Below are 23,618 nucleotides of genomic sequence, written 5' to 3' on the forward strand. Positions count from 1 at the left end.
TTTTTTCAAAATCATTGGTGTGTTATGCTTCAGCTGCATCTGAGGGAGCACGCACATCCCCTTGGTCTAACATCACCGTCAGCACAGACAATGTGGCACTCCCTCAGGCCTCCATTGTCACAGCAGCCATCATTAGTGCTCTGGGTCTCAGCAGGGAATTTGAACAGACATCCTTCTAACTTGGAAGTGAAAGCGATTGACTGAGAGATGGCTGACACTGGAAAACAGTGAGCCTGAGTAATTCACTGTCAGTCGGTCAGTGGCTATGCGAATGTCGGGTGGATTAGGAATACCCAAGATCCTGAACATTAAACGGACAGCTGGCTGTATTTTATATTTGTGGTTTCAGGTGATTTTGGTTGAGAAGTGACTGACTGACTGAATTTCTTCCTCCCACTGTCCCAGTGAGCTCAGGAGATGAGAGAGTACCGGCAACAAGAGCAGTCTGACTCCCAGCAGATACTTCCCGTGACACAGGAGCTCCCCGTTCTCGAGCAGTTTGTTTGTCAGAAGAAGAACAAGAAGGAGCGGAGTCGGCTGACGGACAATAAAATGTTGGCTGGCTCACAGAAGCCAGGCCGAGCGCAGAAAACTTCCAGCCCCAACAAGCAGTTAAAGAGCCCTGGTTCTCCGGGAATGCTGTCTCACAGTCCAGGCCCACTTCACTCTGGCTGCTCCAGGCCCAGGGGTCTGAAGAGCCCCCCACTCACGGACACTCAAAGGTAATTCGTTCATTTCTGGAGGTAAATGTTCAGAGGAATTGCCTCGCAAGTCTCGCAGTCTTTTGCAGATGTGTTTCTATTTGTTGGCTCCACTGGTAATTCAAATCTCTGATGGCTTCTTACGTTTAACCGCCATTTTGCAAGATTTCAGAATAGGTTTGGTAACTTGATGAAAGAGATTGTCAGAGGATGTTGTGAAACTTGAAATGGTTCAGAGAAGTTTTACAAGGACGTCGTCAGTTGGAGGGTTTGAACTATAGAGAGGGGCTGAAAACTAGAGGGCAGAGGTTTAAGATGAGAGGGAAAAGATTTAAAAGGGATCTAAGGGATAACTTTTTCATGCAGAGGGTGGTGTGTGTATGGAATGAGCTGCCTGAGGAAGCGGTAGAGACTGGTACAATTACAACATCTAGAATTAGAATTCAAATTCCTACAGTGTGGAAACAGGCCCTTCAGCCCAACAAGTCCACACTGCCTCTCCGGTGAGTATCCCACCCAGGCCCGTTACCCTATATTTCTCCTGACTAATGCACCGAATCTATATATCCCTGAATTTAGCACGACCAATCCACCCTTACCTGAAGGTCTTTGGATTGTGGGAGGAAACCGGAGCACCTGAAGGAAACCCACACAGACACAGAGAGAATGTGCAAAAACTCCACACAGACAGTCACCGAGGCTGGGGTCGAACCCAGGTCCCTGGTGCTGTGAGGCAGCAGTGCTAACCGCCGAGCCAAAGGCATCTGGATGGGTATATGAATAGGAAGGGTTTAGATAGATATGGGCCAAATGCTGGCAAATAGAAGTAGGTTAGGTTAGGATATCTGGTTGGCAAGGACAAGTTGGACCAAAGGATCTGTTTCCATGCTGTACAGTTCTATGCTCTGAGGTGCTGTAATTTAATATTACCTCAGCCTGCCCAATGAGGTGGGTTTAAATAAAAGTAAAATACTGAGATGTTGAAAGTATAACTTAGGTCCTTGAAGGGCTGGAGAAACTCAGGTGGTCTCTGAGAAAGAACCAGCGATAACGTTTCAAGTCCAATAGGACTCTTGCTCAGAGCTGACGGATGTGGATGTAAAAGTTTGTTGATTGCAATATGTTGTTTTCTGTAAAATAAGTTCAGTAAAATCCATTGTGAGTAAAATTCCACAAGACTGGCACGGTTCAAACTGCCCCTTAGCAGATTTAACGCCAAGAGAAAGTGCAGGATAAGCTGGGTGAGTGATAAAGGTGGTCAGTGTTGGAATGAACTGGCTGCAGTGTCTGCCACTGGATGGCACTGAAGTATTCTCACAGCAAAGGGCTGCCCTGCAGTGAGTGTCAGAATTTTATAGGAATGCACAGTTTGCTTCTGATACTGAATCATCCCATGAAAACATTTGCAAGCGCACAATCAGTAATCTGATTTGGCAATTTCTCCTATTTTGTGTGCATTTTAAATTGTTTAGTTGATGACGAAGTCGTTTTTTTTATCTACTCATGACAACTGTTTATTCAGGGTGAATGTCACTTACTGTGGAACTGTACAATGTCAGTGTTTATGCAGGGTAAGGGTCACTCACTCTGTAACTGTACAGGGACAGTGTTTATTCAGCAGGGTAAGGGTCACTCGCGTTTCCAGAAGTCCTTTGACAGGTGCTGTCCAGGAGACTGCTAAATATAAGAGTCCGTGGTGTTCGGGGCAAGGTACTGAGCTGAAAAATGTGTTGCTGGAAAAGCGCAGCAGGTCAGGCAGCATCAAAGGAGCAGGAGAATCGACATTTCAGGTATAGGCCCTTCTTCAGGTAATCCTGAAGAATCCTGATTTCCTGAAGAAGGGTTTATGCCTGAAACGGCGATTCTCCTGCTCCTTTGATGCTGCCTGACCTGCTATGCTTTTCCAGCAACACATTTTTCAAGCTCTGATCTCCAGGATCTGCAGTCCTCACTTTCTCCCCAGGGCAAGGTACTGGCATGGATCAAGGACTGGGTGACTGGTATGAGGCAGATAATAGGAATAAAGGTCTTTTTTCAAAATGGAAGCTAGTGACTAGAGGAGCCCCACAGTGGTCCACAGTAACGTGAATGATCTGGGTGAAATCATGATCTGGAGATGCCAGTGTTGGACTGGGGTGGACAAAGTTAAAAATCACACAACACCAAGTTATAGTCCAACAGGTTTAATTGGAAGCACTAGCTTTCGGAGTATTGCTCCTTCATCAGGTGATAGTGGAGAACTCAATCCTAAGACACAGAATTTATAGCAAAAATTTACAGTGTAATGTAACTGATTATACATTGAAAACTACCTTGATTGTCTGTTGAGTCTTTCATCTGTTCGAATACTCTGATTAGTTTCACTTTCATGTGTAATCTGGGCGAAGGAACTGAGGGCAGTGTTGCAGGGAGACTGCAGAAGAACTTGAATAGGTTGTGAGAACAGGCAAAAAAATGCCAGATGGAATATAGTGTGGGAAAGTGTAGGTTATGCATTTTGATTGGAAGAACAGCGGTGTAGAGTATTTTCCAAATGGGGAAAGTCTTGGAAAATTTGAAGCACAAAGGACTTGGGAGTCCTAGTTCAGGATTCTGTTAAGGTTAACTTGCAGGTTCAGTTGGCAGTTGGCATTCAATTCAAGAGGGCTAGAATACAAGGGTAGGAATGTACTGCTGATGCTGTACAAGGCTCTGGTCAAACTGCATTTAGAACATAGAACAGCAAATGCCTGTGCTGACCATGATGCCATTCTAAACAAATCACACCGACCTGCACCTGATCTGTATCCCTCTGTTCGCTGCCTATTCCAATGTTTGTCTAAATGCTTCTTAAATGTTGCTTTTGTATCTTCTGCCACCTCCCCAGCAGTGTGTTTCAGGACCGTACCACCATCTTATAAAAAAAACTTGCCTTGCACACCTCCTTTACACGTTTTGAACCGATGTCCCCTGTATCTTAAATTTCCATTCTGGGAAAAAGTCTTTTGACTATCCACTCTATCCATGCCTCTGATAATTTTATAAACGTCTATCAGGTCACCCCCCATCTTCTGATATTCGAGTGAAAACAATCCAAGTGTGTCCAATCTCTCCTTATCGGAGATTCCCGTTCCCAGATTCCTGAAGAAGGGCTTATGCCCAAAACGTCGAATCTCCTGTTCCTTGAATGCTGCCTGACTTGCTGCGCTTTTCCAGCAATACATTTTCAGTTACAAAGTCTCCAGCATCTGCAGTCCTCACTTTCTCCTCGATCTCTCCTTATACCAGGTAAAGTTCTGGTAAACTTCTTACACCCTTTCCAAAGCCTTCATGGCCTTCCTATCATGTGGCAACCAGAAGATGTGCACAATATGCACATACTCCATATGTGGCCGAAATAAAGTCTTGAACAGCTGCAGCGTGACTTGCCAACTTCTTTCTTGATTCCTGATGAAGGGCTTTTGCCCGAAATGTCGATTCTTCTGCTGAAATGCTGCCTGACCTGCTGTGCTTTTCCAGCAACACTCTAATCTTGCCAACTTCTTTACTCAGTGCTCCAACCAATGAAGGGAAGCATGCCAAACCCCTTCTCTACCACCTTGTCTGCTTTCAGGGAACTGCACACTTGCATCCCAAGATCCCTCCATATATCAGTGTTCCTAAGGGTTCTGTTATTTACTGTATACTTCCCTCTTACATGTGACCTCACACTCTCACTCATCTGGATTAAACTCCAGTTGCTATTTCTATGCCTAACTTTCCATAGAACATAGAAAGATACAGCGCAGTACAGGCCCTTCGGCCCTCGATGTTGCGCCGACCGAATCCTACCTAACCTACACTAGCCCAATAACTTCCAAATGCCTATCCAATGCCCGCTTAAATGACCATAAAGAGGGAGAGTTCACCACTGATACGGGCAGGGCATTCCATGAACTCACAACCCGCTGTGTAAAGAATCTACCCCTAACATCTGTCCTATACCTACCACCCCTTAATTTAAAGCTGTGTCCCCTAGTAACACCTGACTCCATTAGCGGTAAATGGTTCTCAGTGTCGACCCTATCTAAACCCCTAATCATCTTATACACCTCTATCAAATCTCCCCTAAACCTTCTCTTCTCCAATGAGAACAGCCCCAAGTGCCTCAGCCTTTCCTCATAAGATTTTCCTACCATTCCAGGCAACATCCTGGTAAACCTCCTCTGCACTCGTTCCAATGCCTCCACATCCTTCCTATAGTATGGCGACCAAAACTGCACACAATACTCCAGATGAGGCCGCACCAGAGTCTTATACAGTTGCAACATGACCTCAGGACTCTGGAACTCAATTCCTCTACCAATAAAGCCCAGTACACCATATGCCTTCCTCACAGCACTATTTACCTGGGTGGCAACTTTCAGAGATCTGTGTACATGGACACCAAGATCCCTCTGCTCATCCACACTACCAAGTAGCCTACTATTAGCCCAGTAATCCATCTTCTTGTTACTCCTACCAAAGTGAATGACTTCACACTTAGCTACATTGAATTCCATTTGCCACATTTCTGCCCAGCTCTGCAACTTATCTATATCCCGCTGTAACCTACCACTTCCTTCCTCACTATCCACAACTCCACCGACTTTTGTGTCATCCGCAAACTTGCTTACCCAGCTTTCAAGCCCTTCCTCTAGATCATTTATAAAGATAACAAAAAGCAATGGTCCCAAAACAGATCCTTGTGGTACACCGTTAGTAACTGCACTCCAAGATGAACATAGTCCATCAACTACTACCCTCTGTCTCCTTCCAGCCAGCCAATTCCTAATCCAAACCTCTAATGTATCCTCAATGCCATACCTCCGTAGTTTTAGCATTAGCCTACCATGGGGAACCTTATCGAACGCCTTACTAAAATCCATATATACAACATCTACTGCTTTACCCTCGTCCACTTCCTTAGTCACCTTCTCAAAGAACTCAATGAGGTTTGTGAGGCACGACCTGCCCTTCACAAAACCATGCTGGCTATCCTTGATCACGTTATTCCTATCCAGATGTTCATAAATCTTATCCCTTACCATTCTCTCTAAGACTTTGCCCACAACAGAAGTGAGACTCACTGGCCTATAGTTACTAGGGCTGTCCCTACTCCCTTTCTTGAACAAGGGGACCACATTCGCTATCCTCCAGTCCTCTGGTACTATTCCCGTTGACAATGACGACATAAAAATCCAGGCCAATGGCTCTGCTATCTCCTCCCTAGCTTCCCATAGGATCCTAGGGTAAATGCCATCAGGCCCAGGAGACTTATCTATTTTCATCCTCTCCAATATTCCCAGAACCTCTTCCCTGCATATTTCCAGGCCATCCATTCTAATCATTTGTGACTCCATATTCACATCAGCAACAGTGTCCTGTTCCTGAGTGAATACTGATGAAAAGTATTGATTTAGTGTCTCTCCAATCTCCTCCGCCTCCACACACAACTTCCCACTACTATCCTTGACTGGACCGATACCTACCCTAGTCATCCTTTTATTCCTGACATACCTATAGAAAGCCTTTGGGTTTTCCCTAATCCTACCAGCTAAAGACTTTTCATGTCCCCTTCTCGCTTCTCTTAGCTCTCTCTTTAGATCCTTCCTGGCTACCTTATAACTCTCTCTCGCCCCAACTGAACCTTCACGCCTCATCTTTACATATGCCGCCTTCTTCCCTTTCACAAGGGATTCCAATTCCTTACTAAACCACGGCTGCCTCACAAGGCCCTTTGCACCATGCCTGACTGGTACATACTTATCGAGGACACGTAGTAGCTGCTCCTTGAACAATCCCCACATCTCATTAGTGTTCTTCTCTTGAAGCCTGTTTTTCCAATCCACACATCCTAAGTCATGCCTCACTGCATCATAATTTCCCTGCCCCCAGCTATAACTCTTGCCCTGCGGCGCACACTTATCCCTCTCCATCACTAAAGTAAAAGTCACCGAGTTGTGGTCACTGTCCCCGAAGTGCTCACCTACCTCCAAGTCTAACACCTGGCCTGGTTCATTACCTAGAACCAAATCCAGTACAGCCTCACCTCTTGTTGGCCTGTCTACATATTGTGTCAGGAAACCCTCCTGCACACATTGGACAAACACCGACCCATCTAATGAACTCGAGCTATAGCTCTCCCAGTCAATATCTGGGAAGTTAAAGTCCCCCATAACAACCACCCTGCTACCTTCACTCTTTTCCTGAATCATCCTCGCAATATTATCCTCTACTTCTCTAGGACTATTAGGAGGCCTGTAGAAAACACCTAACAGGGTGACCTCACCTTTCCTATTTCTAACCTCAGCCCAAACTACCTCAGATGGCAAGTCCTCTTCCATCGTCCATTCCACTGCTGTAATACTATCTTTGACAAGTAATGCCACACCTCCCCCTTTTTTACCCCCATGTCTGATCCTACTAAAACATTTAAACCCTGGAACCTGCAACAGCCATTCTTGTCCCTGTTCTACCCACGTCTCTGTAATGGCCACAACATCGAAGTCCCAGGTACCACCCCACGCTGCAAGTTCACCTACCTTAGTTCTTATTCTTCTGGCATTGAAGTATACACACTTCAAGCCACCCTTCTGTTTACAGGCACCCTCCTTCGAGATCGCTGCATTATTCATAACCTCCCTACACTCAAGGTCCTGTACCCTAAAGCTACAGTCCTGGTTCCCATGCCCCGGCGGAGTTAGTTTAAACCCTCCCAAAGAGCACTAGCAAACCTCCCCCCAAGGATACTGGTGCCCCTCAGGTTCAGGTGTAGACCATCCTTTTTATAGAGGTCCCACCTTCCCCAGAAAGAACCCCAGTTGTCCAGAAACCGGAATCCCTCCCTCCTGCACCATCCCTGTAGCCACGCATTTAACTGCTCTCTCTCCCTATTCCTCGACTCTCTATCACGTGGCACGGGTAACAAACCAGAGACTACAACTCTGTTCGTTCTAGCTCTGAGCTTCCAACCTAGCTCCCTGAAAGCCTGCCTGACATCCTCACCCCTCTTCCTACCTATATCGTTGGTGCCAACGTGGACCACAATCTGGGGCTGCTCCCCCTCCCCTTTAAGGACCCGGAAAACACGATCAGCGACATCACGTACCCTTGCACCTGGGAGGCAACATACCAAATGTGAGTCACTGTCGCTCCCACAAAACCGTCTGTCTGTACCCCTCACTATCGAGTCCCCAAGAACTATCGCTCTACCTTTCTCCACCCTTCCCTTCTGAGCAACGGGGCCAGGCTCCGTGCCAGAGGCCTGAACCTTGTTGCTTGCCCCTGGTAAGTCATCCCCCCCACAAGTATCCAAAACGGTATACTTGTTCTTGAGGGGAATGACCGCAGGGGGTCCCTGCACTGGCTTCCTCCTCCCACTCCCCCTCACTGTCACCCATCTATCTTGAACTTTCGGAGTAACTACTTCCCTAAAGCTCTGATCTATGACCCCCTCTGCCTCCCGAATGATCCGCAGTTCATCCAAATCCAGCTCCAGTTCCCTAACACGGGCTTGGAGGAGCTGGAGATGGGTGCACTTCTTGCAAGTGTACTCAGCAGGGACGCTAATGGCTTCCCTCACCTCATACATGTTGCAAGAGGAACATTGCACTGCCTGCACTGCCATCCCTCTAAAAAGCTAGCTTTCTTTAAAAAAAACTAAATGTAAAGAAACCAAACAAGCAAAACGCAGCACTTACCTGCTTGCCACAACGGGTCTTATTATTTAGGTTAGAGGAGGAGGAGGGCGGGTGGGAGGCTCTTCTGCTGAAGTGATCTATATTCTGCTGTATCCTTTAATAACATTCCTCACTATCCACAACTCCATCAATTTTCATGTTACCTGCAGACTTACAAATCAGACCATCACAATTTCATTCAAATCTTATATAATATACAATAGATCCTGTGGATCCATTGGTCACTGACCTCCAGAAAAATACTCCTCTACATTAACCCTCTGTCTTCTATAGCCAAGCCAATTTTGAATCCAACTTGCCAACGCATTGTAGATCTTATATGACTTCATCTTCTGGACCAGCCTACCATCAGGGACCTTGTTAAATGCTTCAATAAAGTCCATATAGACAACATCCACTGCCCTGCCCTGATCAATCATTTTCATCACTTCCTCAAAAAAACTCAACCGACTGTGAGACAAAATCTCCCCACGAGAAAGCCATGCTGACTATCCCCAAAAAGGTTCATTTTTCTCCAAATTTCAGTAGATCCTGTCCCTAAGAATCATCTTGATAATTTTGCTACCACTGATGTAAGGTTCACCGGCCTATTATTTCCTGGATTATCCCTGTGGTCCTTCTTAAACAGAGGAACAACATTAGCTATTCTCCAGTCTTCTGTCACCTCTAATGATCTCTGTAAAGATCCCAGCCACCTCCTTCATTGCCTCCCTCAGTATCCTGAGATAGGTCCCATCATCCACTTTAATGTTTTTCAAGACCCCTAACACCAACTCTTCCTTGAGATCAAAATGCTCCAAGAAGTCAAGATACCCCTCTCTCGTCTTACCATCATCTATGACCAACTCTGTGGTGAATACTGTTGCAAATTACTCATTAAGCACCTCACCCATTTTCTCCAGCTCCATTTGAAATACTGTGAGCAGTTTGTGGCTGGATTAGCGAGGAAGGATGTGCTGGCATTGGAGGAGACGTCCAGAGCAAATCCATTAGAATGATCCCGGAAATGATGAGTCTATCATATGAGGTGTGGTTGAGGATCTATGTCTGTACTCCATGGAATTTAGAAGGATGTGGGAGATTTTATTGAAACTTAAAGGGTGCTGAGAGGCCTGGAACACGGAACAGATGTTTCCACCAGTAGAAGAGACAAGGGCCTGAGGGGACAGCCTCAGAGTGATGGGATGACCCTTTAGAACTGAGCTGAGGGGGGATTTCTTCAGTCAGAGGGTGGGGAATCTGTGCAACTCATTGCTGCAGAGGGCTGTGGAGGCCAAGTCATTGAGTGTATTACAGACAGATGGATAGGTTGTCGATTGATAAACGGATTAAAGGTTGCAGGGAGAAGGCTGGAGAATTGGGTTGAAAAACATATCAGTCATGATCAAATGGTGAAGCAGACTCGACGGGTGGAATGGCCACATTCTCCTACGTCTTATGGTTGGGCTATTCGGCAGAGTAAAGCCACTGTACCGGGATCACATTATTTAAAATAAAAGCATTTTTGCTGCGATATGTGCTGACCACAGACAGCGTGTGATCCTCGACATACCGTGAGTACACCATGTGGCCTTTGTCAAGTAGCTGGAACTGTTGATTAGATTTCAGCCTGCAACTGATTCCCGCATGTTAGCTAGTTCGAGTGATCTAATGTTCTGTACTTTAATGAGTGGTGGGGGGGTGGGGGGATGCAATATCTTATTCCCCTCAAATCTCACTCTGTGCAGGGAAACTTCTAGGACTGGTAGGAACTGCCAGAGAACTGTATTTCCGTTGTTCACCTGTCGTGTGTGTGTGTTTATTTAAGGAACCTGTACTCTGTAACTGCTGAGTACTGCTGCAGGATGTTGTGTAGGTGGAGTTAGCAGCAGCCGCTACTGGGGAATTTCACGATGGCTCGTTGTTGATGTGACGTATGGCTTCCTCTTTGAGCTGACAGCTGCTGCTGATGTCACTCACTGTTGCTGTCTGCCCAAGTGGCACTTTCTGTTGCCATTTAACCCTTTCAGGGATTGATGTCACAGAGGTCCCACTTCTCAATCATTCCCTCTTCCCCCACCACCAAGAGTCCGATAAGCAATTGGCAGTAGAATCCTGGAGGGAGATCTGGAAGGATTGAGTTGTGATAGGGAATGAACTGCTTGAATGAGCAGAAGATTTCAGTACGGTAAGAACTTGCAAAAGAGAGTTGCATAAATACTTGGACAGGGAATTTTCCAGGGCGATGGGGAATGACCGGGGATTGGTGGGAGCGGTTGTGGGGGTCTGGCTCCCTTCAAAGGTGCTGGCAGAGACACAATGGGCCGAATGGAGCCTCTGACATGGTTTGATTCAGTAAAGCTTCACTGGAGTGGAGAGCAGTAATGGGAGCCGATGGTCTGTGGCTGGGTATGTGTCATGGTCCTTTCAAAGGCCAGGTTCTTGGAGTTTCAACTCTGTTCCAAGAACCAGTGAGTTGGTGTTACTGCAGCTGTGACCTGTTTCCCTTTGGCCTAGGGATTTCCCCCTACGTTCAGTGTCAAATCTCTTGGTAATGTTAAAGGCCTCTTCTCCCAGCTTGTATCAACCCTTTCATCTCACCTCGTTTTTGTCACTATATTCCACTCCATCAGAGAGACCGCCTGCGCTCTCACTGCTCCAACTCGCGAGTCCTTATCCATGCCTCTGTCCTGGCCAGTCACTCATCATCTGCTCTCCATAGGGTTGAACTCCTGGAGAACTCTGCTGACCATCTCTTGCAAATCTCATACCAAGTCTTGTTCACCTGTTTCCCAGACCTGTGTCAGCTCTAGGTCTGTCAACACTCAAACATTTTCATCAGATTCCAAGGTCACTGTGTTCCTCCAATTCTGACCTTGAGAGTGTCACAGATTACATCGCTGCTTCCTTGGTGATCGTCACCGTGCTCTGTGACAGGTTCTTCCAGCTGTTGCTCCTCCTCCCTCCCCTTGTAAGACTCCTTAAAACCTACCTCTTTGACCGAGCACTGGTCACTTATCTTAATACCGCCTTTTGTGGCTTGATGTTATATTTGACATTTGATTCTGTGGCACATTTTACAAGGCGCTGTATGAATGCAGCCATTTACGTGTAGTTCCTAATTAGTTGGTTCTAGATTAGCACAGAAACGTGATCCCAGCCGCGAAGGAGCAGCTCATTTTGCTCATTTTCACTTGTCAATGTAGCAGCCTGAGACCAAGACCTCTCCCTCCTGCAGGATTGAGGCATCTTCATTCAGTCTTGTCTGCCTCCTCCTGGTGTCTGGTACCTCCCCATCTCATCCTGCCTTGGAAATTTATCATCCTGTCTTCACTGTCACTGGGTCAGAATCCTGGAATTCCCTCCCTCAGGGACATTGTGGGTCTATCCACAGCACACGGACTGCAGCGTACAAGAAGGCAGCTCACCCCACCTTCTCAAGGGGCAACTAGGGATGGGCAATAAGTGCTGGGCCCAGCCAGTGATGCCTACACCCCACAAGTGAATGGAAAGAAGCCAGGAATGCTTTGGGTTCACTTGCTGTTCCGAGTGGATTTAGCTGATCATAGTCAAGTGGATGTACCAAACTGAAAGAAAAAGGTTGCCATTTATGGAGTACCTTTCAAGACTTCAGAGCATTTCAAAGTATTTTACAACCAATTAACGACTTCTCTCTGTCCTCACTCCTGGAGACAGTTAATGCGTGGCAGGATCCTTCAAGCTGTAATGCAATAAGTGACTGGATAATCATCCTCGTGTTAATTTGAGGGATAAGTAAATATTGGCTACAGCACCAGGAGAGCATTCCTAATTGAATAAGAAATTAACACTTGAGAAGACCAAAATGATAACTCATTGGAAGGATAGCACCCTGAGACTGCAGCACTCCATCTGTACTGCATCTGGCTTGGGACTTTGTAACTGAAAATGTGTTGCTGGAAAAGCGCAGCAGGTCAGGCTGCATCCAAAGAGCAGGAGAATCGACGTTTCAGGCATGAGCCCTTCTTCAGGAATCATGCCCAAAACGTCGATTCTCCTGCTCTTTGGATGCTGCCTGACCTGCTGCGCTTTTCCAGCACCACATTTTCAGCTCTGATCTCCAGCATCTGCAGTCCTCACTTTCTCCTTGGGACTTTGTAAGAGCACTATCCACTCGTCTACTCTGGCATCCTCGGGTGTCAGAGGTGAGGTGGTGGGGTGATAAGAAAACTCAGTTAGACTCCTCATTCTCAGTTGATTGTCCTTAACAGTAAACTGAACATCTTGAGTGACAACAGGATGGCACCCATTACAATGGCAAGCAGCAAGCAAAAAGTAACAGTAACGAAAATAAATATCAGTCATTCGAAGCAGAAATAGTATAACTCGTCTTGTGAAATCGAGGAAATTGCAGAGACATCAAATAAGTATTGTCTTTAAAACAGAAGGCACAAGTATCATTCCAGATGTAGACAATAACCTCGGGCTAATACAGGTGAGGAAATTGAGGACATTAATATCTGCAGAACAAAAATATTGCAAGGAAGGGAAGAAGCAAGACAATGGCCTAGTGGTATTATTGCTGGATTATTAATCCAGTGACCCAGATAATGTTCTGGGGACCTAGGTTCAAATCCAGCCATGGCAGATGGTATCATGTGAATTAAATTTAAAAAGACTGGAATTAAGACTGATGATGACCATGAATCTATTGTCAAAAAAACAAACCCATCTGGTTCACTAATATCTAGACCACGTGTGACTCCAGACCCACGGCAACGTCACTGATTATTAACTGCCCTCTGGGCAAGTGAAGATGCTGTGAATGTGAAAATCAGTGTGGGTCAGTACTACAGCCTCAGCTGTTTACAATCCGTATCGATGACTTGGGTGAAGAGACACAGATGGAATAAGGCTCTGTGGCATGAGAGTGTGTGCACAATATGGAAACGAGTGGGCATCAGGATATCAGGTGGAGTATAATGTGGGCAGGTGTGAAGGTATTCACTTTGTCTATAAGAATAGACAAGCAGAATATTGTTTAAACAGTTCAAAACTTGTAAATGTTGTGGATCAGTGAGACCTGTTTTTCATACAAGTGCGCCCACAGTCAATATGTAGGTGCAGCGAGAGGTAGGAAGGCAGCTGATACTTGGGGTGTCTTGTTTGGAATACAGGAATGAACAAGCTTGGTCTTCATATTCAAGGAGTGATGGAATTGCACTGGAGATGATGGAGCAAAACTTCACTCAGTTGAATACTGGACTTGTCCTTTGAAAAGAATTTGAGTAAATTGGGCCAACATTCTCTGGAGTTTAAAAAATTGAGGGGAGATCTCATTGAAACAGACAAGATTGTGAGGGCACCTGACTGGGTAAATACAAAGAGATTGCTCCTGCCTGGCTGGGGAACCTAAAACCCAGGCACAGTCTCCCCACACGGGGCCAGTCATATAGGGACGAGGGGCAAGGAGGGTCTTCAGTCAGAGGATTGTGAATCTTTGGAATTCTGTGTCCCAGAGGGATGTGGATGCTTCATCGTCAAATATATTTAAGGCCGGGATCAACAGAATATTCGTCTCAGGGAACCAAGGATATGGAAAGGTGCAGGGAGAGTGGATTTGAAGCTCAAGATCAGTCAGGATCATATTGAATGATGGAACCGGTTAGATGGGCCAAATGGCGGTCCCATGCTCTGTTCTAACATTTACTATCCAGTGACTTGTTCCTATTGAGTGAGAAACTGGAGGGGAACAGCACGCCCACACTCCCCAAGTGCAGGGCAGGAGTATCTGAATCGGGGAATTCCACGACAGGAAGGATATTTTTTCACCCAAGTGTTTTGTCAGATTCGCAATGCCTGAACTTATGCTTCACCCTGGGCTCTCTCCTTTCGTCAGTAATGGAGCTGTTGATCTTGAATCACTGAAGCTCCCTGGGCAAAACATTAAAAAGAATTATCTGACAATAAAGTAACCTGGAGACACTCCCCTTGCTCTGCCTGCACTCCCAGGCAAATATCAAGGAATCCAAAGGGGCTTTTTTTAATCTTGGGAAGTCGTTGAATCTTGCACTGCTTCAAGGGATTTGAGTTCAGGGACCCTTTTAACTTTGTGTTGTTTCTCCTGCCTTCATGTCTCACACGGCCTGTTTGTAATGTTGGGTTCTGTGGAGAGGAGCAAACCCAGGCAGGATTTATTGACTCTACCTGCAGCTGCTGAGTATCGTTGCTTTTTTAATACCGAGGTATACTTTTTAAGTTTACCCAGAGGCATTGGGATTAGTCCAGTTAGACACAACTGGCTGTCTCACTGTGCACACTCTTAACTTAATTCAAACAGACCCCTTAATCTCATAACGAGGTTGAAATTCCAAACCTGTACGATGGGGACTGTTTGATGAAAACCTGGCCCATTTAACCCCTTCAGTGCTGCCTTATAATTTGGACAACAAGTCGGGTATATAGCTGAGCAATGTTGAATACTGTAATTCAGAAGGCTAATTGAGGGTTAAGTGCACTGCACGTGTTGCTCCCAAGATCAAAGTGTCTTTTATTTGGTGCTATTAGCAGTGTAACTACTCGTAATTGAAAAGTGATTAACGGTTTTTTGTCTTATTGATTGTGTTTGGCTGGCCTTTTACTTGTTGTAAATCCTGAATGGTTCTCAGCCCATGATGACCCACTGCTTTAAGGAACATTCCCTGCTCCAGAGCCATTCTTTACCAGGAGCAGGCATTATGAGAAAACAATGCCCCCTGGGATCAGTGTGTCGTTTTCTGGATTGTGCAGGTTGTGTTGATGGTTTTACACTTGTTTCTGATTGAAATCCAAACCTGAGGATCATTCTCACCTTCTGGGATTGGTGATTCACCAATAACTTCCAACTTCTGAAAGAGGGAGCGTTGCCTCATTTTAGTGAAGTCTGTCACAACTTCAGAACATCCCAAAGCATGTCACAGCCAATCTGATACAGTTAGGGGTTAGCTGGTTTCGAAAGCCGCAGAGTGGTCATGGATTATTAAATGATGCTGGTTGTGATGTCAATAGTTAAAAGATCACACAACATCAAGTTATAGTCCAACTGGTTTATTTGGAAGCACCAGCTTTCAGAGCGCTGCTCCTTCAGGTGGTTGTAACAGGATGCGTCGCTCCGAAAGCTAGTGCTTCCAATTAAACCTGTTGGACTATAACCTGGTGATGTGAGATTTTTAACTTTGTACACCCCAGTCCAACACCAGCATCTCCAAATCAGAGATGTAAATAATTTGCCATTGGCCATCAGTTTTTTTTTAGATTCAATTAGATTCCCTACAGTGTGGAAACAGGCCCTTTGGCCCAACAAGTCCATCTTACCCTCCAAAGAGTAACCCACCCAGACCCATTTCTCTCTGACTAATCCACCTAACACTGCGGGCAATTTAGCATGGCCAGTTCACCTGACCTGCACATCTTTGGACTGTGGGAGGAAACCGGAGCACCCAGAGGAAACCCACGCAGACACGGGGAGAATGTGCAAACTCCACACAGTCACCCCAGGCTGGAATCAAACCTGGGACCCTTGTGCCGTGAGGCAGTGCTAACCACTGAGCCACCGTGCTGCCCGTGGGTTGGAAGAGAGCACAAACTCGGAGCATTACCCTGCGCAGGTGATCAGGCCTGAGTTTGGGGATCGCAGTCACTGCACCAGGTATTGACCGTCTCAGTCAGTTGTTCATCCCACCACAGTCTTTGGTTTCAATGCGTTTGCTTCAGTGATCTCCCTCCATCGTTGCAGTGGTCTCTGTTGCTGTGTCGGAGGCATTAGGCTTGAATTAATAATGGTTCCCTTGATTTCACTCGCTACAGCAAAGGCCCCAGATTCCTGTCATGAATCCCAAATACTTTTTTCTGGAAGATGCAAAATCAAATCACGTAGGAGCAATCCCATTAATCTTTTGGGATTATTTTTGTACTTGGTGAATTTTGAGAATTGCTTAATGGAAGAGCACGATTAGAGCAGTGCTGGAAAAGCACAGCAGGTCAGGCAGCATCCGAGGAGCAGGAAATTCGACGTTTCAGGCAAAAACCCTTCATTAGGAATGAGGCCACACCTTTACCATCCGGAAGAAGCCAGGGAGATAGGATAAGGCTGAAGCAGGAGGGTTTGGTTGTGAGGTAGACGGGTCAATAGGAATGATGAAGGGCTTTTGCCCGAAACGTCGATTTTCCTGCTCCTTGAATGCTGCCTGACCTGCTGTGCTTTTCCAGCACCACTCTAGTCTTGACTCTAATCTCCAGCATCTGCAGTCCTCACTTTCGCCTTCATGGAAGAGCAGTCTGTGAAGGACGAAGGACTCACCGTCTCCAATGCAGATTATCACAGTCATCATCTTTTTTGGGATTTTGCTGTGCACAATTCCGTGTTGCAGCAGGGACTGAACTTGATTGGTCCTGAACTGCTGAAATGCAGTGGGGAAAGGCAAGTCTCTGTCTCCCCTTTTGATCCCTTTACCTCACAATCAGGCCCTGCTGCTTTAGCCTTGCCCTGTCTCCCTGGCTTGTTCCTGATGGTAAAGGCGTGGCCCTCCCTCTCTGCTCCCCTTGTGCAGCAGCTGTACACAGCTGGCAGACCATTGCTGAAGCTGCTGTCTGATGATGAGCTGAGCAGTAACACACAGAAGCGCCCACCCAGAAATGTCCACTTGTTATCCAGACCAGTATGACACTCTCTGGATCAGCTCATAAAGAGTAGGCAAATCAGACACCCTCCTTATTCTATGGGATCAGCTGGCTGAGATACGGGAGGGTCAGGGTTTAATTTGCTCTAACTCAGTTGTGCCCATCTTTGCACCGACATAACCGTGCAATCTCACTGCCCTTACACCTGATGCTCCATATGATCCACATTCATTTCTTCCCTGAGGTATCATCAGTTGTGAGTTACACAAAATTTGTAAAACAGCAACAGGCCATTCATTCCAGCTGCTCTGTGCTGCCATTCACTGTTATGATGGTGAGGTTTATACGATTACATTTCAGGACCATGTCTTTAAGATAAAAATGAAGGGGCCACGTGACCTGTACTGACAACACCACTTCAAGGTTTGATTACTGCAGATGAAAAGGGACCCGGATTGTTTTACTGGGAAGAAAGTGCAAATTGTTTCTCAGTAAAGACCATGGCAGTAGCCTGTGTGCTAACAACAGATAGACTGTGGGTCTTCAAAGTCCTAGAATAATGAATTATAGACAGTTATGTTTTAGACTGTGTTTTGAGGTCCATGATAAAGAATAGTTATCTTGCAAGGATTGTAAATCATCATTTCTGCCTGAATACAAGACCCATGTGATTCATGTTTGCCATGGAAGTGGACTTGAGAGTGGGAGAATTTCTATAATATTGTTGAAAGCTATACCCCACAGTCAGTGTGCCAGCTCAGGGACCGATTGAGGAACTCAGGGCTGAAAGTCTGCGATTCATCTCCCAGGAGAGTGCGGTGACTGAAGTTGGCACTATCAAATTTACAGCAAGTTAAAATGATGCTGGACGATTCAGCAAACTTTACCCATAAGGAAAATATCCAGGAAAACGCACAATGTGAAAGACCGTTCGAGAGCAAAAAAGTTTCCAGACTAGGCGAGGAAAATATCAAAAGTAAACTCTTGGGAGCTAAACGTCATTTTGGATTGATGGAATATATACTTTAGGATGGTCTAACGTATGCGTGAATTTATTTTTAGTTGTTCGAAGTTCTGTTTTGACATTTAAAGTATAAGTTTCCCACAAAAGTAGTATTTTGTTAGCAGCATTTTTAGCTTGCTTGTTGTAGTAAAGATTTTAAAACACAAAATCTTGACCGTAACCTTTCAGCTACTGAGTGGAAGTTCAATTTTTTTTTCTTTAAAATATCATTGGTTTCTGCAGAGATCATAACCATGTGCTTCACAAGATCTTCCTCTTTCTCACCCTCGCAACATATCTTTCTTTTCCTTCTCTATCTGTTATAGAGATGTACAGCACAGACCCTTTGGTCCAACTCATCCATGCCGACCAGATATCCTAAATCAATCTAGTCCCATTTGCCAGCATTTGGCCCATATCCCTCCAAACCCTTCCTATTCATATACCCATCCAAATACCTTTTAATTGTTGTAATTGTACCAGCCTCCACCACGTCCTTTCCATACACGCACCAACTTCTGCGTGAAAAAGTTGCCACTCAGGTCCTTTTTAAATCTCCCACCTTAAATCCATGCCCTCTAGTTTTGGACTCCCCTTCCCTGGGGAAAAGGCCTTGTTTATTCAGCCTATCCATGCCCCTCTGCCTCCAACGTTCCAGGGAAAACAGCCCCAGCCTATTTTTCCTCTCTCTATAGCTCAAACTTTCCAACCCTGGCAACATCTTTGTAAATCTTTTCTGAACCCTTTCAAATTTAACAATGTCTTTCCTACAGGAGGGAGACCAGAACTGAATGCAATATTCCAAAAGTGACCTAACCAATGTCCTGTACAACTGCAACATGACCTCCCAACTCCTATACTGAGCAGTGACTAATTCTGGTCTCTGCCAAAAGTGAAAGCATCATCATCACATCGATCATAAACTTTAAGACCTCTGTCAGGTCACCTCTCCATTTCTGTTTTCTTGAGATATAAGTTTCCAACTGTCTGATTACCCTGGTACACTGACCTTTTACTCTCTCCGAGGATCCTCAATCCCCCCCCTCTCCCATGCACCTTCACCTTAACCAACTGTGCAACTGGGTGTCCTCCAGCGCAGTGTTGGAGGTGGGTTGTTGGAGCCCCTGACCTGGTGCTGCTTACAGTACTGGGTGCAGAGGGTGGGCTCCGAGAGTCAGTCTCTGTGCTCAGGTTTCCACTGAGTGCGGGCTCTAGCGCTTTGATCCTGAAGCATTTGGGTGCAACCTGCCAGAGCTGTGTGCAGGCAAGTAGCAGCACACCCCACTCCGTTCTGCTCTGCCCTGCACTGCCCCACCCCACACACCTCTGCTCAACACTTCACAGCCTCTCCATTGTTCACAACTCTCTGTCTCCTCCACTTAGACAAGCCCACTCTTTCCTAACAGTCTTCCCTACTATAAAGTTTCTTTCATTTTGTCACACGCACACACAAACACACGCGTTTGCTCTTGCTTTCATTTTTGCGCGCACTCGAGCTGTCACCTTCCCTTATTTTCTCAGTGGGATACTGGTCCCAAATACACTGACTCTGTCACTGGTCTAAGAATGGACTAACATTAGCTACTGTGAACCCATTTGTTATAGACAGACCAGACCCACTCCTCCCCATATCCCTCAATACCCATAACTCCCATTCTCTGCCTTCCCAAACTCTGGAATCTGTCCTTTGTACATTTTCCCACCAGTAGAGTACAATCTCTTCCCTTCACCCTAGTTTTCTGTTAGCTTTTGAGGGACAAAATGTCTCTCCTTTAAACTTAAAAATCACACAACACCAGGTTATAGTTCAACAGATTTAATTGGAAGCACTAGCTTTCAGAGCTCTGCCCAACCACCTGATGAAGGAGCGACGCTCCGAAAGCTAGTGCTTCCAGTTAAATCTGTTGAACTATAACCTGGTGTTGTGTGATTTTTAACTTTGTACACCCCAGTCCAACACCGGCATCTCCAAACCATCTGTCCTTTAATATTGCCATCTGATTTAGAGGGTGTATTTATGTTCTGTAGCTGCACTGGGGAAGTGCAAAGATGGTGACTGGAAAGTTTGTGTGTGTGTGTGTGAGAGAGAGAGAGAGAGAAGAGGGGGGCGGGGAACAGGAAAAAGAGGGGCATTTCCCAGCTGTTTGGAGGTGACTGGAATTGACACTGGTCCCTGACTCAGCTCTCGGCCCTGAGTGAGTGGGCAGGTGTTGGGGGTGGGGAATTTTTCTGTTTCATATTTACTCTATTTCAGCCAGTGTGTATTGTGGACACCCCAGGTTTGAGGGGGCGGGGAATAGAGTAGCTGAGTTCCCCATGAAACCAGCGAAAGCTGTTTCTCTCACGTCTGGTGGACCCTCTGTGACAGCAGAGTTTATACTTCTCACAGGTTTCCCTCCCCCTGAACACACTCTCACTTCTCCCAGTCCTCCAAATATCAACCACCACCCCCCCATGCCTCTGCCATCCATATTCCTGTTCTGAAGATGTTCACTTTGCTTTCTCTCCATAGATGTAGCCAGACCTATTGAGTTTCTCCAAAATTTTCTATTTTTGTTTCTGATTTCCAGTATCTGTAGTTTTTTTTTCCCCTTAATCTCACTTTACCATAGCCCTCACCCCTTTCTCCAAAGGCACCTTGATCTGATTTCATAGGTTGATAATGAACTCCGTGTAACCCTTGTTGACAAAGGATTCCCCAAGCATCCTTCCTTTTCCCAAACTACCTTGTGTTTACCCCACCCAGGGGTGGGGTCAGCCCCAGGGAACAGTAAACCCCATTCAACAGTACGACCACATTCAGGATTTCCTAAACTCCCCAGTCTCATCATCTCGTGATCCCAGGAGAGATTTGTACTGTGTCTGACATTGGCTAGTATTGGGACAATTAGATCAGAGCAGAAACCACTCCAACCCCCTCTGCCCATCCCTGACTGGGTCTTCAATCAGATCACTGCCTGACTTCCCAGTGCTGGTTGATGTTACTGTGAGGCCACTTGCTGTTTCTGAAGGGCAGGGGTGAAAAGGTGATCACCTGGTTTGATCTCCCCCAAAATCGCTGGTCACTTGGAAGCTTCCTCTACACCTGGTGTTGTGCAGTCCCAGACTGGACTGTTTGACAGGAGAATTACAGTCAGCAAGTTCCCAGTGACACAGATCTGTTTGAAAATGAATGTTTTGTTTTTGATATTTTGGTGTGAATGATGTCTGTGTGTGGGTTCAGACTGTATTCAAAGGGTGGATTTCTGTCATGCAGGGAGCGTGTCACAAGTACAGGAGCATGTTCGACAGAGTGTTCATGAGAGAGAGGAGGAGAGAGAGAGAGAGAGAGAGAGAGAACTGACGAGGTCCTTTGTTTATGCCTGACTTGAAGAAAGAGGGTCTGACTGACTGAATTCCGCACATATAAATCGTGTAGCGACAGGCTGTGGTTTTTAGGCGTGAGTCATGCTTGTGTTTGAAGTGAGCTGCTGAGGGGAGGAAGCTGTGTCGATGTGAAGATTACAGCCTCTGAATACAAGGAAGCAGACTGGGAGTGTGTGACCATAGTCATATCACCCACCTAATGTGCAGCTGCAAGCACATGTCAGACCGATTGGGGATCCTGGATGTTGTGCTGGGAACTGGTGTTTTAGCAGACTGCACAGTGCAGGCTGGAAGACAGAACTGTCCTGTGGGTGAGTACAGAAAAACCTTTTTGATTTGTCTAACAAAAGGGACAGCCAGAGCGAAGGGACTGCCTGCGATTTTTTAATGCAGTTATTCCCAGTGCGCTGAATTCTGTTATTCATTTATTGAAAACATTGGGAGGTTGAAGTGTTCTGTGTTTGAACTGACGAGTGTCTCAAGTCACTGTGTGGTGTGGGGGGGGTGGGGAGGTGGGAGTTGTGGGGGTGGGGGGGAAGCAGGAGTTGAATATTCACCACAGTTATAGGTCCAGCTGAAACCAGCAGTTGTCTGTCGTGAAGCTAATGTGAGGACAGTGCACTGACCAGGTGTGAGGGGAAAAAGAAAGATTGAATTTATGTAGCCCCTTTCGTGTCCATATATTGTCCCAAACCACTAAAGAACCAATTAAGTTGTTTTGTATTGGTAATGTAGGAAACTCAGTAGCTAGTTTATACACAGGACAATCCCACAAGCAACACATTAATGATCAGATTCTGTGTCTTTATGATTTTGGTTTTGGAATGGATACTGGCCAGAACACAGAGGAGAACCCATCTTTGAAATTTAACCATGTCAGTATTATAACCCCCTGAGAGGAAAGCCAAGGCCTCAGTGTAATGTATCACCTCTGACCGTGTAGCACTTTGGTACTGCTGTGGAGTGAGGTCCTGGATTTTTGACCCTAGTTTGTGGAACACCAACTTGATCCTAACATCAGGGTGGAAGTGGTGCTGGAGATCAGAGTCAAGATTAGAGAGGTGCTGGAAAAGCACAGCAAGTCAGGCAGCATCCGAAGAGCAGGAAATTTGACGTTTTGGGCAAAAGTCCATGATGAAGGGCTTTTGCCCGAAACATCGATTTTCCTGATCCTCGGATGCTGACTGACCTGCTGTGCTTTTCCAGCACCTCTCTAATCTTGATCCGGTCACCACCTGAGTCACTTGGTCAGTTTTCAAAAAAAACCAGACTTGACAGATTTGTAAAGAATGTAGAATGCTAGCAGTAGGCCAGCAATTGGGAAAATTATAGCACACAGACTTTGTGCATTTTGACATATTTGACAGATTTATCAGAGTTCCTTGAGGATGTAACAAGGAGGTTTGGATAAAGGGGAACAGGTAGATGTAGGGTACTGTATATAGATTTCAGAATTACACTCCATAACGTACCAAATACTTAGTAAATGCATTCAGCAACGGGTGCCTGAAAGAAAAATAAAGGCACAGAAATTAAAGAAGGAAGGGAGTGCTAGCAAAAATATAAACACAGACAGTAAAAGTTTCTGTGGTAGAAAGGGAAGAGAGTAATTAAAATGAATGCTAGTCCTTTTAGAGTGAGAGACTGCAAAACAAGGAAATAGCAGAGACTTTGAAGAAGTTTTTAAAATCACAATCACAGTAAAAGACATTAGAAATATCCCAAGAAATGTAGAAAATTGATCAGTGAAAGACAGAGGAAATTATTTTGATGCACCATGGAAATCTCCTATCCAGATGTATCACAGCTTAGTTTGGCACTGTCCTTCCCATGACCACAAGAAATTACAGCAAGTTGTGAACACAATCCAGTCCATCACCAAATCCAGCCTTTCATCCAGTAATTCCATCTACACTTCCTGCTGCCACGGGGAAGCAACCAACATCATCAAAGACCCCTCCCACCCCAGTTATACTCTCTCCCACTCCCTTCCATCAGACAGAAGGTACAAAAGTTTGAAAACACGTACTAACAGATTCAAGAACAGCCCCTTCCCAGTTATTATCAGACTCATGTATTAGAGTTGATCTTTCTCTGTAGCTGTAACCTGTTCTGTATTCTGTTCGATCACCCTGATGTAATTAGTGTAAGGTATGATTTGTCTGGTTAGCACACCAATACAATACTTTTCACTGTATCTTCATACATATGACAATAACAAATTAGATCAAA

General features: G+C 45.6%; 1 protein-coding gene across 3 annotated transcripts in view; it reads left to right on the plus strand.

The window, feature by feature from the left end:
- Positions 1 to 23,618, plus strand: part of bcl9l (bcl9 like) — a 107,796-nt gene that overhangs the window by 64,897 nt on the left and 19,281 nt on the right. For 2 of the 3 annotated variants that reach the window (XM_060847095.1, XM_060847096.1), the window contains exon 3: positions 406 to 722. In XM_060847095.1, coding sequence (XP_060703078.1) covers positions 418 to 722 — 305 coding nt within the window. In that variant the 5' untranslated portion in view covers positions 406 to 417. Of the gene's footprint in view, positions 1 to 405; positions 723 to 21,592; positions 21,698 to 23,618 lie in introns of those variants that run through there. The other variant, XM_060847098.1, reaches the window with a different exon arrangement.

The sequence above is a fragment of the Hemiscyllium ocellatum genome, chromosome 29 (assembly GCF_020745735.1).
Source record: "Hemiscyllium ocellatum isolate sHemOce1 chromosome 29, sHemOce1.pat.X.cur, whole genome shotgun sequence".
In the NCBI taxonomy this organism is placed as follows: domain Eukaryota; kingdom Metazoa; phylum Chordata; class Chondrichthyes; order Orectolobiformes; family Hemiscylliidae; genus Hemiscyllium; species Hemiscyllium ocellatum.